The sequence below is a fragment of the Battus philenor genome, unplaced genomic scaffold (genome assembly GCF_028537555.1).
Source record: "Battus philenor isolate CCGP_79_NKW_IND1 unplaced genomic scaffold, ilBatPhil1.0.hap1 SCAF_23, whole genome shotgun sequence".
In the NCBI taxonomy this organism is placed as follows: Eukaryota; Metazoa; Arthropoda; class Insecta; order Lepidoptera; family Papilionidae; genus Battus; species Battus philenor.
The window spans coordinates 6,419,866-6,435,628 of record NW_027181686.1 but is presented as its reverse complement, the minus strand read 5'-3'; the positions used below and the strand labels follow the sequence as shown (position 1 = coordinate 6,435,628).

The window sequence follows — 15,763 nt, the reverse complement described above, 5'->3', positions numbered from 1 at the left end:
TATTCGCACAAAGATTTTGCACAAAAATCTTTCTCAAAGAGAAAGTGATCGAAGCCAACCAATACCATCTCACGTCCAACTACAACTGAAAGTAATTTTATCTAAAAGATGTATCTAATATAACACTATGTCAATTCTAAACTTTCCGATTTGGGAACCTTAGACATCAGTTAAGACAGCTATATGTCAAATATGCGATCCGATCTGATTTCGCGCGCTTTGATATTTTTTCGTTAGCGGCAAATGTGGTTTGTTCGCATATCTTGCGTTAAAGAAATTATCTTATATCTCCTTACAGTAACCAGGCATCAGAGCTCTCTGAAGAATCTTAGCTTAGACATTTACAATGATTTATTCAACGGATTATGAAACTACCAAGATATCTGGTTATATTCTATTAAACATATTCATCATTATCATGTTATCAAATAAACGCACACTGTAAACGAAGGGCCTCTCCCAAAGATTGACAGGATGACTTGCGTTGCTCTCATCCAACGACTTCCTGCGACCATAACTATCTCGTCGGTCCACTTACTGGTATGTTGTCGCCATTCGAGAACCCTTCAGCCCCAACGGCTATCGATCGCAATAGCAATATGACCCATCTACTGTCACTTCAGACGAACTATTATTCGAGCTGCGTTGAGGGCCTTGGTCCTGGATCTCCACATTTCTGATTCGATCTTGCAGCAAAGCTCAGACAATAACTTACCACTGCTCTTCGGGTGACCTTGAGCCTTATGACAAAATTTTTGACCACATTTTATACCCCGAGTTAGTTTGAAATAATGCATTTTTTTAATGAACGAACTTTCAACACTCTTGTAGGCGGAATTTTCTAAGAACCGTTCTTAGATGATCTCTATTCAATAAAAGTAGTATTCCTACCAAAAATTGGTGTCTTTAGACCCTGTAGTTCCAGAGATGAATCAATACATAGGTAGAAATATAATTTATCTGCATATGTAGAATTAGACTATATATTATTTTCTTATATTAGATTGCTTAAAAAGGAGGCTTAAAAAAGAAGACTGTGACTTGGGCTGTCACTCTTATCGCGTTTATCGTTGTTATTCAAAGGCACGAACCTCGACTCAATCGGTTGCTATTATCGGAATATCTTAAAGCCCAAATAAATTGAATTAAATTAAAAATTGCCAGATAATGTGATCCGGCAATGTTAAAAACCTTTTTTCAAAATTTGCATGTCACAAGTCACTTATTTCTTTATTAAGTTAGGTTAGGTTAGGTTGCAAAAATGACGGTTATATTAGAGCACACATTGACTGCGGAATATTTGTAATAATTCAACTTATTCTTTGGCCATTCTATTAGCGTTGTAGAACGCTGTGACCAGTAATCGAGGTTTGACTCTAACACTATTTCTGCTACGGATGCAGGCGTTTTATTTGTTTCTCCGTCCCCTTTCGCAGTGTCTATTAACTAATTGTTATGTTGTTCTCAAAGCTTGAGTTTTCAACCATATATTAGGGGGACCGGAAAGTAATGTCGCTTTGATAAGTTAAATTTACACGACTACATTTTCAACAAGTTTTTATTTCTAATCAACAATATATTCATCTTCGTTATTAACAATCTTTTGCCATCTAGTATACAAATTATTATTGACGGAGCGGTAAAAATCAATTGGTTTTTCTGTAGAACATGTCAACAGAATCGATATTACATTCTGGTCCCTCTAATATATTTTCAGAAGTTTTTGTACTCTAAGATCAGGTTTTGCGGTATACCTAGTCTTTAAGCTTTTTTGCCTTTCAGTGACTATGAGTGTCATTTTTACCTTAATTTATACACGGCATTTACATGCGCTTATTTAACATTGTAAGCTACTACCGACTAGGCTGAATTACAACGTTTCAGATGTTGTGGACGTAAATGAGTTGCAGGATTTATTAGTTCCGTAATCAAACGTAACGAGTTTGTCCGTCTGATATCTACTTTTATAGTAAATATATAATAATCATAAAACTAACAGTTTTTATATTGACTATTCACGTGAGTATAGAGATATATTTGGATGAATATATTCCAACAGTTTAAGCATTGGTTTATTATGGAAAGCACTTTAGTGTGAATAAAATCCTTAGATGCGAATGAGACGGTTTATTACCTACTATCACGTGGAGATAACAAAATTAGTTTCTTTAAAAAAAACTGTTAGTTGGAATTCCTAGAAGCCGCTTGCAGTTTCCTAGCACAAAATAACTTACGATAAATATGCCATTGAATATCTGATATATATGGATAATACGTATGGAGTTTAAATTTTAGTATCAGGTTGCATTGAAAAGCATTTGACAGTTGCCCTTCAAAAAATTTCTCAATTTTAACGCATAGCCAACATGTCGAAAAAAATATTAATGATGCATTGTGGAGATGTATTGTATTGTTCTAAGCAGTAGATTCCCTTTTAGATGTTAATAAAACAGCGATACCGATCGATTGTTTCGCAATGCTTTTATTCCAATCTGCATATATCTATTGATAAGCTAATCAAGTAAAAGTATAAAGTATGCATTACATTACTCACTGAAATAATGTTAGTGATGTTAATTGTAAACTTCAAAAAAATCATATTTAAAATCAGCGTATGTTAGCAGTGGGGTGGCCAAGCTGTTTGATTCTTAGACACGTAAGCAATTGCTTTAAATGAACTAACTGAACTCTTCGACATTTGAAATACAGTTTATATAACTCGTGATATTGTCTTCTTCGTCACTTTCTCGTAACTAAGGATCGTGGCCAAGCGCGGCGGTAGGTGCACCATCTTCGAGGTTATTTTATTTTGTGAAAGTTTTAGGGAGCTGTGAACAGTGGTGTTGTGCGCTTTTAGATTTGCGTCAGTCCAGCGAGTAGTTAACTCCGTTAGGTACTCCGGATTTTTTTCACTTACACTTTGGCGACAACCATTAGCGTTTATAGATTATCCAAGATCCTCCTTGCAATGTGGCCGAAGTAAAAGCGTATCGTATTCAAGCATATTGTGGATAGTCTAGTTTTTACTTCGAGCTCTTCTAGGTAAAACGAATTAAAATTTAGTTTTTGATATTATCATGCTTATGACAATTTTCCAAGTGTGATATCAACATAAGAACAACCCTAAATTGTTGTTTTAGAAAATTTTTGAGAAATTTTCCTACACAATATACTCGTATGTGTTATTGAAAGGTTTTATTTTCTTAACAGGTTCATGTTTCTAGAGGTTTACTTAGGCTATGTGTGTTATTTGAGACGATAATGCTCTTGAGTATAGGTTTATATTTTTATTCGTAGGTATTATTTTTCTTATAGTTTAATTCATATAATATTTATTACCGACATTTGTTTAGCTGGCATCAGCATGTAAACTATTATTTTCAGGTTGGCTAAAAAGAGCTGTTTATTAAACCTTGCCCTGTGAAAACTGTTGCAGGTGAACATTGCTCTGGACTACACCAGATCTTATGATTTTTTTATAATATAAATAAAAACTAAATTATTTACTAATTATTATTCACCAAAATAACTGAAATCTTTTATTAAGCACTTGGTAGTTGGGAGTTTAGAATTTTAAGTACATATTATTTATTAAAAAGCACTAAAAACAAACAAAAATATGGTGTATCGTATTTTACATATTTTGTAGTCATGTAAAATAATACCGAGCTAAACAGAAATACGATGTATGGAATAGGATGTAAGTAAATTAGAAAACAGCACATTACATACAGTTGTTTAGTAAGCCCTGTGCCTTTGTACCGTGTAAGCAGTATTGAGTAATTTAATTAAGCGCTAACACGTTAGTCGCCGCCTACGTTTCTAGTGCGTGTCCTATTTTGCCTCTTAATTTGTAAGTCATTTTTGTTTAAAAAATTATTCTTATAAAACTTATGCTAAGTTAATAAAAATAGGGCAAATTATACTATATTTAACTGTCCTTCTAAACCAGGCGGATGGACACTTTTAAGATTAACTCTTTTTATTCACACATCTTGTTTAAGTTCGTTTTTAAATATAATAATATCTTTGCATTTATTTTACACATTGGGTAGGCTGTTGTACAACTGTATAGTTTCCATAGTTTGTTCTGACAGTAATTAATTCTAGTTTGTGTAATTGTAGAACACTGGTAGGTACTGAAACTTACGATCGTGGGATCGTTTCCATCGGATGCAAACTTGTACAATTTACACTGTGCATTAATTATATAGCATTGACACTGCTCGCAAACAAGTTTCCAGACGATAGGCGATCGCCAATCCACCAGCCAAGCGTGGCGATAATGTCCCCATATCATGTTCAAATGAATAAAGATTAAATTATTTAATCAAACTTTGGATGCATAGCGCGTAATGGTAGGCTTGAATTGCGGTCTCGAGTTCGATTCCCAGATACAATCTTAAATAATTCACACTTTGTACATTAATTATGTAGTATTGCCACTGCTCACAAAGAATTTATAGAGGCCTAAGCCGTGCAGTGGCCGTCTATCGGCTGAAAACAAAAAAGAGATAGAGTTTGTGTATGTTTTTAAAATTATAACATTGTGTTGTTGTATAATTTATATAAGAATGAATAGATCTAAATTTTTAACACGTATAATGTGTGTAAAGTTGCTTTAACTTTAATATTTGAGTTTTTTCATATAATTCTGTTAGTGTGCGATAGTAGTAGTTATATAATGATGTTATTATTTATTTTGAGTTATTAACAAGGATTTCAGATTAATAACAAAAGCCGATCCTTATATTTTAACAGTATATTTGTAATGCGATGTAATTAAAGTATATAATGGATCAGACGTTGTGAGGAATACAGTTTGATGACTTCCATAAAGCCCCTAATATTGACAAGTTTCGTTCCGACGTGATTGACGTGTACTTTCCAAGTTAAATTTTCGTCGACCCAAAATCTAGAGCAATTTTTTTATTTGAAATTTCAAATATAAATATTGAAATTAATAGTTGAACAAAGTGACATATTTTATATTTATTTTGCTATAAATCTTTACGTTAAGCAGCCAAATCTTGATTATTAATTGATTATTAGTTTTTCCTAGGGCGTATTTATTTAAGAAGGTATAAGAGTTAATAAAACAACTTTTGGGTCCGTTTTTCATTCTGTTTGACATTATAGGCAACAGCTACAGCTAATTACAATTTTGCCATCACGAGTACTTTTAAACGTAAGACTTATTATTAAGGACTATTATTGCAATCATTTTAGCCGTGGGACGTCCGCTGTTAAACATAGGCTTCGTTTTAAGACCGGCTAGAAGCGAAATCGAATTTCATTTGTTCATTATTAAAGACAAAAACTACTTGAAATTATTTACTATAAAACTGTTGTTATTGGCAGGCCTATGCCTTGCAAGGGGCACCTGTCGACTAATATGATCATGGTGATGATGAAGACGTAAATGAAGTTTTTGTCATAGGCACGAGTGCTCCACCATCACCAGCCCGAGAGCATGACCAAGAAGTCCTGTCACGGCTAAGCAGCACCGCGGAGAAGCAGCGCGCAACCCTTCGCCACCAGGAGGTTCAGTTGCAGGAGAAACAACAGCTCATCGAGAGCGTGAGTTTACTTTTCCTACTACTTTTGTCTAGTCTCCGAAGAACCAATCAACTTCAATTTATAATTTATCTTTAGTAACAGGGAGGTTCTCTGTTCTAACTAAAAGGAAACACTGGTGTATGAAGTTGCCAGGGTCGTCGATTCTGAATGCTTTTATGGACAAAATCACATGGCTATTTATACACGCGTGAATAATACCATAAAGAGTACCGATATTCAGCGTAGTGACGATTGTCAATGTGGTGTCCTGTTGAGGAGTTATTCGAAGCATGGTCCATTGTGGCGGCATTCAATTGAGTCCAAGTCGATCGTCAGGGTACCACGGGTTAACAGTTATATGATAAGTGGCCGCTTCTAGTATGGCAGCTATATATCTCTTTTTGTGTAAAGGAAGGTCACTGTTTGCTTTCGTTTTGCGAGTCGTTTACAGTTTCCGCGGACTGGAGGAGATAGAGCGCTTAGGGTGCCTAGCCTAATCCTAGTTTTTAGTAACTAAGCTCAGAATTAAATGCGATCGAGCTCTTAGATCGCTTAGAGCTTTTCCACGGAGTGACCAGGCGCAAGTAGACACATGCGAAAAGATTTTTGCATTGTAAGACTTGAAAAGATTACGTCAGCCCTTTCGGGACGAACCTCAACCATTTTGCTAACTATTGTCGATATAACATTGTATATCATTTCAAAAACCGCCAGGAGAATTGGTGGTGGAAACTAAATTAATACTTCTATTTAGGGTAGTAAAAACCTGCCTGGTACGTTGCAGTGTCTCGTGTAAGTTGCAATTTGTCCTCGCCGGCGAGATTAACCAATTTTTAATTATTTATTTATATCATTATCCGCTTCGAATAATTTACAAGACCACTTGTAAACGGCATGAGATGAATGCCAGAAGAGCTCAATTTGATGAAAACTAGAATTATAGCGAGCTCCCATATTCCAAACGCGCCCGGATTCGATAACAGTTTACAACAAACTTAAGCGGTTTTCTTGTGGTCAGTTTGACAATGACTTTGATAGAGAAAAGTAGAGCAATTTATTCCAAATATTTATTATCACTTAAAATACTTCAGAAATTACTTTTAACATACTTAACGCCAAGTAATTATAGCTTTGGTTAATTTTTCATTATATGGTTGTTTCTACTTTGTTTATACTCATTAGAATAGAAAGTGTGTATCTATAGTTTTTATATAAAATTGTGTTTGTGTAACAATTCGTATAAATCAATTCGTGCAAGTAACTGTTTCGCGTGCCTGTAATGACGTCGAGTGTTTTCGCGTTCGCTCCGTCTGAAACAAATGAACTTGAACAAAAGAAGGTTCGGTTTTGTTTACGTGGGTAATGGCCTGTTTATAATACTAAATAACATTTTTCAACCTATAGAATAAAAATATATCAAAAGGTTTATATTACCTTAACAAAATTAGTTTGTGCTCGCAGTTGATTTCGCTTTAAACGTTTTTTCATTAGACAATTGAAGAGAACTATGCAGCACAATTTTATTAGTCATTTGTTATAATTTATTATAGCTTTGTTTTATTATTTTTCTTGAACTGGATTATTGCAAACATAGGGGTGGTAAATCTGCGGCTCGCTAGCCACATGCGGCTCTTTGAAATATTACTTATGAATCGCGATTAATGTAACAGTGTTACTTTTCATTTCAATGTTATTATGTTAAAAAATGATCTTCCTTATTGAAGTGCCTTAAATTTCTTTTAAATTAATGTACTATTTATTTTAATATACACATTGTGTACTTTTGGTAAAAAATAAAACCTTTTTGCATTCCCTTTAAATACGTATTTATTTTTGGCAAATTTCTAATTTTGAAGATTGGCTCGGATTATTAAGGTGCTCGGCCTCTTCTGATTTGATTTATACAAATTTAATTTATTCCTTTGGAGCGTCAAGGTAACCAATTGTAATTGTTTTCGGTGCTAATATAAAAAAAAATTGTAAAATTGGGATGAGCTATAAATATCTGCAGTTTCGTCCTCGTGCAATAACAAATAAATAACAACGGTAACAATATTTTTTTTTAGTTTTGTTTTTGTTTAAGAATTTTTCTTAAATAAATGTAGCATAAATTTCTCTTTATAACATCAGCTACCTTCAAAAATAAGTCCCATCAAAATCGGTCCATCCTTTACAGATATTAACATACAAACATACAGAAAAAAAAATTAAAAACCGTATGAATATATGTATATATATATGTGTAGTAAAAAGCAGTTATTTTAAAATTACAAACTGACACTACAATTTTATTTACCTGTTCAGATTCAATGTAACGAGATTCCTAAGTTTCGGCTTTTGCTAAAGAGCAATCTCATTAATTAGGTGGCTCTGATTACGTTTTGCGAAACGAAGTTCAAAATTTTAGTTAAAAAAAATCTGGTTCCAAAGCAGAGCTCGAGAGTTTCGAATTTTTAATTACTTTATGACTTGTTATACTTTGCTAGTGGCTGTCTTTTTACGAGTACTATTGAAACCTTAAGTAGATATATAAAGTAAAATATGAATTAGCCAGTTCTAGATTAGAAGAAGACATATTCGAGCATAAAACTTTGACTATATAAGAATGGTAAGAGATTACATGTAAGAAAGTTAAGTTGTGATTGAGAAGTTTTGATGAAATATGTTAAATTTGCTGTCGTGTCTTGAGGTAAGTTCAATCAAGTTGATTGAAGTTGGCTACCGTAAGAACGAGAGATTCTCGTAAATTACTATAATTAGAACCTAAATGATATAATGTATAGTTACAGAGATTCGGAATATGGTAAAGACATGAATATAGAACTAGATACTGAGTGAAGGGCAGATGACAGTGACTTAAAAAAAAAAGTCCCTGTGTGGGTAAGCCGGGTATCCAAAAGGAACCTAAAGGAGTTCATCCGTACTTTTTTTATACAGAATCTACCTGCACACACGGCGTGCAGTTATCTTATTTGTACAAAGGGATTTACAAAGCGACTGGTTTCTATTGCCACAACATGTGTTTTCATCAAAAATGGTCGGTATAAAGCAAAAAAAAATTTGGATTCTGATGATGGTCTCCGAAAATATGTGCTGTCTAGAATACTACTAAGTTAATTATAGGATCTTGTTCAAGTTCATGATTACGTTTATCTTTGTAGTAAAAGTATTTCTTATCTTCGCATATACTGACACATGCGTAGCGTAGAACGCCACAAGGTGGACAGACGAACCTTGTTGAAGTTGTTCGGAGACACTGGATGCAGGCCACTTTTAATTTGTCTCATTGGAAATCCACGAGGGAGGTCTATATCTAGTAGTGAATTTCGTACTGCTGTAATGATGGTGATTGTCTTTTTTTTTAAAAGAACTTTTGTTTGTCATTGACAAATATTATTGACATTTATTGTTTCATCTAGTTCAGTTTTTCCCAACTTATTTGTTTTTATTTTACAACTTTACAGGTAGGAAAATATTACATTACAGGTTACGGTACTGAATATCGCTTGATTGATTAGAAATTAAATTTAAAAGTAATAATCATTGCGGTGATAAAGTATAAATCATTTTAAAAATAATGTACTACAATGTAAATAATTCTTAATTCAACCGAATCTTATACTTCTTAACTGAAGTCATCGTAATTAAATATTTTGAGCTATTTCTTAAAGTAGAGGCTTATTATGTAAGAAAAGACTGCCAAAAATTATGTTTGCAAGAGGATTTGAATATTAGAATGTACCGCTTGTATAAAGAATAGATTGCAAATAAAAATTTGGATCGTCAAATTGCCTGCGCTCGGCAATTTAGGAAATTCTTTAACACTATGTTTAATTACCACTTTTTTAAACTTAAAAAGATTTATCTGTAATATGTACACGCTACGAGCAGGTAGACGAAGAAACGAAGATGTCATTGCAAAGAGCGATGAAAGTCATATAAAGAATAAAAAAAGGTACCGCGGTTTTGTTCCAGGCACCCGTCGACAGGTATGACTTGCAAAGACGGCTTTTAATAAGTTAATATTAGAGAGGGTAAGTTATTGGGCGAATGTTATGTTTTAGAAGCAAACAAAATATTCTTATCAAAAACTGTCACAAAAATAATACGCTCATTCACGGGTTTTCAAAGATAATTACCATATAAATCAGATGAAAATAAATGAAACTAAGCATAAAAATATTTAGAAAATACATCAAAAGCATATTAACGCCACGAACTTTGGTGGCGGACCGATGGAAAAGGGGGCCGCATCTTATGGGATAGGGGGATGCTCCAACCGTCGATCATACTAGATATAAGCGTCAGGGTTTGTCCGGCATTTCTCATAGCACTAACGCTTTACCAAGTGGTAATAGTATTATTACTATTAGTTCCGTTTTACCAATCCTATGAAAACTAGTTTGTAACAGCCAGAGTTGCGGTTTCTCCAGGGATATTCGAGCTTCGCTACCTTAAAAGAGGTTTTAAGCTAGACGCCTTGAACCCTGTCTGAAATCTGCAAATGCCATTTGGAAAACTGTCAAGAGTCTATTCCAAAAAAATATCGATCGATACTCCGTTCCGCCTAGACACGGTACCATATATTATGGAAATCGTATAGAATAGTCATAAGTCATTTTTAAATACCGAAAACGAAATAGAACGGCCTGGCAAGGTAGCTTCTACTGTAATAACAATAAAAAACATCTCACTCTTTTACGTATGTACGTGTAGAACCAAATTTCAAATTATTTTTTCTTTCAACTAGAAACTGATGTCTGATCTGAAGTTTCGGATACTGAAAAGAAAATCAAGTCAACATTTCATCCAAAGAGATATTTTTACGAAATCATTACTCAAAGCTTAACGTACGAGCATAAAAAGCAAACGTCGAATAGACAGCTTGCTATACCCGTCTCGTTATGCAAATAATTCTCACATTTTTAAAAAAATATTTTCATGTTTTCAATTGCAGCGAAAAAATATTTACACTCCACTCCGAGTAAGCTGAAATTACAGGACTGAAATTTTTACGCTTGAATAATATTTTTTTTATTTTTTACCTCGGCTGGAATTAGCGGGCGTTTCGTTTCGACTAATTTTCGTACTGTCAAAAGTTATAAGCTTGTCGCATTCCATAAAAAATAATTCAAAAAATTTATTCCAATCTTGGTAAGGTTGCCGTAAGATACTGGATGCAGGCCGCTTCCAACTAGGGTTGTTAAAAAACTTTTGAAGGCCGATGTCCAGCTGTGGACGTCTTATGGCTGAAATGATGGTCATAGTGATTTCAGAATGATTATCGATTTAATGACATAATACTCGTAGTAAACATCAATACGTTTTTATGTCACACACTTTTTATATTTACTTTTTGGAGACTAAAAATAATGTGATTATTATTTGTATTTCTTTATAGTATACAATATTTTTACACATTTTTTAATGACCTTAAATCTTTGAAAAGTAGGGACTGGAAACTTATAGTTTTTATTATTTTTCACGAAAATTTTTAATTTTTTCTCAACCTAAAACATTCCAAGTTGGTTTAGCCGGTCTCGATCTGTGCGCTTTGCAACACATTCGGCAATTAATTTTTATATATTACAATTAAGGCAGTGCAATGTAGAATACAATATTTAAAAAGTACATTGTAATCCAATATCCGGAGTAAGAAAAGATGCATGCAATGACCTTTTCAATCCGACATGTGTCGAACATGCGTCTTCTATTCAGTTTATATTGGTTACATGAATTTTATTATTCGTCAATATTAAGATGTTATTTAGTATAAATGTACTAGGTGAATTGAAATATTTCGTTGATTTTGATAGTTGCTAGTGTGGTATATTTAAAACAAATTTTATGAATATATTAAAAACGGTAATGTCAAATATATACATGTATTTCAAGTGAAGAGGGACTATCTCGTATTTACGATAACGAACGAGGACTGGTGCTGTAAAGAGCTTTGTGTTTCAAAATATTGTACTGTATGAACAATTCATATCTCTTATTATCGGGTGACGTCATTATTTATTATGATATATTCTTTAGGCGAGGCGCCGTGAATCTTCGAAAGTGTAACCTTTCAGTAAATGTTAGTGGAAGACATTTGATGTTGCGGCTCAATTTTACACGAAGCGTGAATCAAAATGTGTACCGCTTGTAAGGCAAGACTGTCTATTTAATTACGGACACAGACGGGCTAAAAGCAAAATCAGAATGGGGTGAAAAGCCCTTGTTAAAAAATAGGTCATGCCATTAAGCTCTTGTTTTTACAAATGCAGTTACGTGGTTGTTTTACTTTTTTGTCGAAACGTAATGTTTATGCAATAAAACTTTTTATATATTTGCGTATAAAATACTATTGAAAGTTTTAATTATTGTTTTTCTGTAGCTATCTTGAAGAAATTCAAGTTATTAATTCTTGCAACTACGCTCGGTTGTTTTGCTTGCAATTTAATCTTGATAAATGGTTTCTTTTGATTAAAATAGATCTATCGGTACTTAGTAAAACAAATTTAGTTATTACAATAACACATTGATGCTTGTCAGGCTTAGCACAATCCTGTTTGAGTACCAAAAAAGAAGTATTATCAATGAACATATATTAATGTAATGCAATATGCCATTGTCAAAAGAATGCATTTTATTTTTGAAGAAGTAATAAGGTGATATTTCAATTTTTGTTGCAATAGAATAAATAAAAGGGAAATATCGTTATAACTAAATTTCTGTGTGGGAGTTAAGTATTTGAATTCAATTCGGGCGTCGCGAATATAAATTATGATTTATTAATAACGTGAGAAAGATGTCATAGCGATAATGAACACGATGTCGTTAACGCAGGTTCATTGGAATTTTAAAATCGTAAATTATAAAGGAGTTTCTTTTATAAGTGCGGACAAATATTATTACGAAATGTTCACTGTGGAATGAAAAATGCTAGGGTAGAGAAAATCAAATCAGAAGCATTTGATTTTAATTATTTGCTTAATAATTATGATAAATAAACACAGCATTTTTAACGAATATTATTCTTCCCTTTTATTGTAAATACGTTATTGCATTTTATGCTAGTTTTATAACGTCGAGTGTTTTTTTTTTGTTGTTGACAAATATTGTTTGTTATATAAAGTATTATAAGATCTGTATACCTGATATGTAAGAGAGTTGAAGGCGCTTAGCTCCTTGATTTATTTATATTCGACGGATCTCTTGGGCGCACTGCTTCGGTCTATAGCATTAGATCTTACATTGGATGTCGAAGCTTAGGCCGCTTAGGTGATCGCATGAACCGAATGGGCGCAAAGGTTCGCAAAGGAGAGTCGTTAGATAGGGTTGCCACTTGATATTTTAATTCAAGGTTGCTTTAGAGTGCCGATCTAGTGTTTGTACTGTTCTACTATATCTATTTGGTTTTTAAAACACGTTTACGAACACGGTATCGATGATTGTCATGATATCAACCGTAGAACATCCAATACTGGACATAGGCCTTTCCCATAAATTTCCAATGGTTAGAAATAGATGCAGATCCAGAGTTTTAGCGCGGCCTTAACAAAGTCGTCTGTTCAACTTGTGCGTGGATGTCCTACGGTCTGTGGTCTTTACTTAAGAGTACGGTGATATGGAGGTTCGCTGAGACTTTAATGCTCTAGAGCCTTAAATCTGTTCCACTGACCCTTCAAACTTGCTAATCCGTCGGGCTATTACTTTCGTTCTATGGATCATATTTGTGATTCGATCTCGTAGAGAAATTCTGAACTTAGCCTGGAGTAGTGTATAATTACCAGAACTAAACTATGTACTGCCTCTTATTGAGCCTTTGTATATTTCTATTATTGAAGGATAATGATTACGAAATAATATTCTCAGGCACTAATAAATATTTCAGTACCATGAATGAGTTTTTCGAGATTTAAAATGTAACACAAATAGAGTACTAAAGCAGTGAAATATTTTTAATATAATGTCAAATCATTGTCTGTGTTGATAAAATGTAATAAATCACGAGTGGAAAATGACACTTCAGTTACACGAAACGTGAGTATTCATTTCAAATCGACATTTATTGGTATGTAGGTGACAGATGATGGCGCGGTCCCTTATCTTTATGAAATGAGATTTTTGTTATGTCCGTCCAATAACAGAAATCACGTATACTGTTATTGTATATTTTTTGGTTTAGGCTCTTCTGTATGATGTCTATTGGCTGAAACAACGACGACACTTAAATTACACGAAGTGGCATTCGCAGATTCCTCGGGTGCAAGGGGCAGGACGTTTACACGTATATATTTAGAAGTTATAAGAATACAAAAAGCCTTAATGTATTTCAATTTTGCAAACTAGAAATAGTTACTGGATATACACTCGGTATAATGTAATATATATAATGAATAACATAATATAATTTTATTTTATTATGATTATCTTAAAGTTAAAATGAACGAAATCTAGGGAATTTTGCCAAATAGAGTTAATGTAAGCCGGCTCGCAATTCAGCGATCATAAATTAACGTTAGTGCCTGGTTTAAATCGTGGACAGAAACTTGGCAAATATTAAGTCTGGCTAATTACATAATAGCATTTTTGGAGACTACTCTTTATATCACGTATTATTACATGCAGTGGGATCGATTCTCAGTAGGTACAATTTTTTTCAGTTAAATCATGAATGGTTTGCAAGTGTAAATGTTAAAGAAACCATATGCGATAGAACAACTGACAACTGTAAGTACTAAAAGGTAGAATCATCTCTGACACGGCAGTAGTAACACTACGGGTGCTAACATTGCTTTTGTTTTAAGCCAAATTAACAATAACATAAAAAGAAACAATGATTAAGCCTCCTGGTTTTGCATTGTCACGTTCTACACGTTTTATTAAAGAAATTTTAAATACGTTATGAGTAATGGGGGCCCAGCGGTAGAGGACTGAGATTTGCGATCGCAGGTCGCGGGTTTGATTTCCTGAATACAATCTTACGTCATTCACACTTTATGCGTTCATTATATTGGATTGCCACTGCTCACAGACAAGTTTCTAGAGAATGAAATACCACACTGTGATCGCCAACTCGCGATGCAGCATGGCAATTATGGTAAATCCCAATATTTTTTGAGGAGTCCTGTGCTATACATTGGGTGTCAATGGGCTGCAACGACATTTGTATTACATCAAGTGGCATTTGCAGATTCCGCGGGTGCCAGGAGGATAGAATTAGAATACGCTTAGCCAATAAACCTCGTAGTAAAACTCGATGGCTAGCCTCGATGTTCTTGGTGAGGCCTATGCCTTGCAATGGGCTTTTATGCGCTGATACGTCCTCTATAATAAAAAGCAGAAAAAATCGTGGTGTCGTGAATTAGATGCAGTTAATATTTTGTAAAAATAATTAAATAGCAAATTGTTTAAAGGGTAGCTATTTCAATTAACGTTTATTTCAGGTAAATTATTTATTTCTAATTATTAGTTATTGGTAGATTCCTGTGGATTGGCAAGTTAAAGATGCATTGGGCTTCCTAGTACGCGGAACAGATAGCCGCTGTAAAGCTTTCAGGTTCTGGAATGGAGTCTACGGTCCGGCATATTGTCGATATTTAAAACTAGAATATTTAAAGTCTAAAAATACAGATAAAATTGTGGATAATTTGAGACTCTTTTAGGTTATTTAAATGGTGAATTATTCCTCCAAAAATTACAAATTCAAATTATTCGATCTACATTTTTTAATATTCTAGTTTAAACTGAAGTGCTTCTGCCGTGAAAAGTTGGCATTTTAATAATTATTTCAAAATGGAAATACATTTATCTTATTTTTTGTACACAATTGAAGTGTTTCAATAATTGACGCCATGAATGCTGATTATTTTTTCTCAGCACTTGCTTTTTATAATCTTTTATGTCGAAAAGGCGTAATTTACAAGTTGAAGGGAAAAATGCTATTCGTTTTTTTTTTTGTTTTTTACCTAACTAATAGTTAGGAATTAAGAGTGAAAATACTATTTTTACACATTCAGGTATTTATAAACATTCTTTAAGGGTTACAAATAGTTTTAGTTGCTAAAAATTTTTTGCGAATAATGTGTTTTTCATAAATATTTTTTAATTATACATGTATATCAATGTCTTGAAAATACACGTGTCGCTACGTCATGAATATTTTATATAAAAGCAACGATGTGTAAGACAGGCGTGATATCGTGGTGCAAAA

The 15,763-nt window shown here is 33.4% G+C and overlaps 1 protein-coding gene across 3 annotated transcripts in view; it reads left to right on the top strand.

The window, feature by feature from the left end:
• Rilpl (Rab interacting lysosomal protein like) overlaps positions 1-15,763 on the top strand; it is a 43,348-nt gene that overhangs the window by 6,769 nt on the left and 20,816 nt on the right. For all 3 annotated transcript variants that reach the window (XM_068767446.1, XM_068767444.1, XM_068767445.1), the window contains exon 3: positions 5,441-5,580. In XM_068767446.1, coding sequence (XP_068623547.1) covers positions 5,441-5,580 — 140 coding nt within the window. The remainder of the gene's footprint in view (positions 1-5,440; positions 5,581-15,763) is intronic.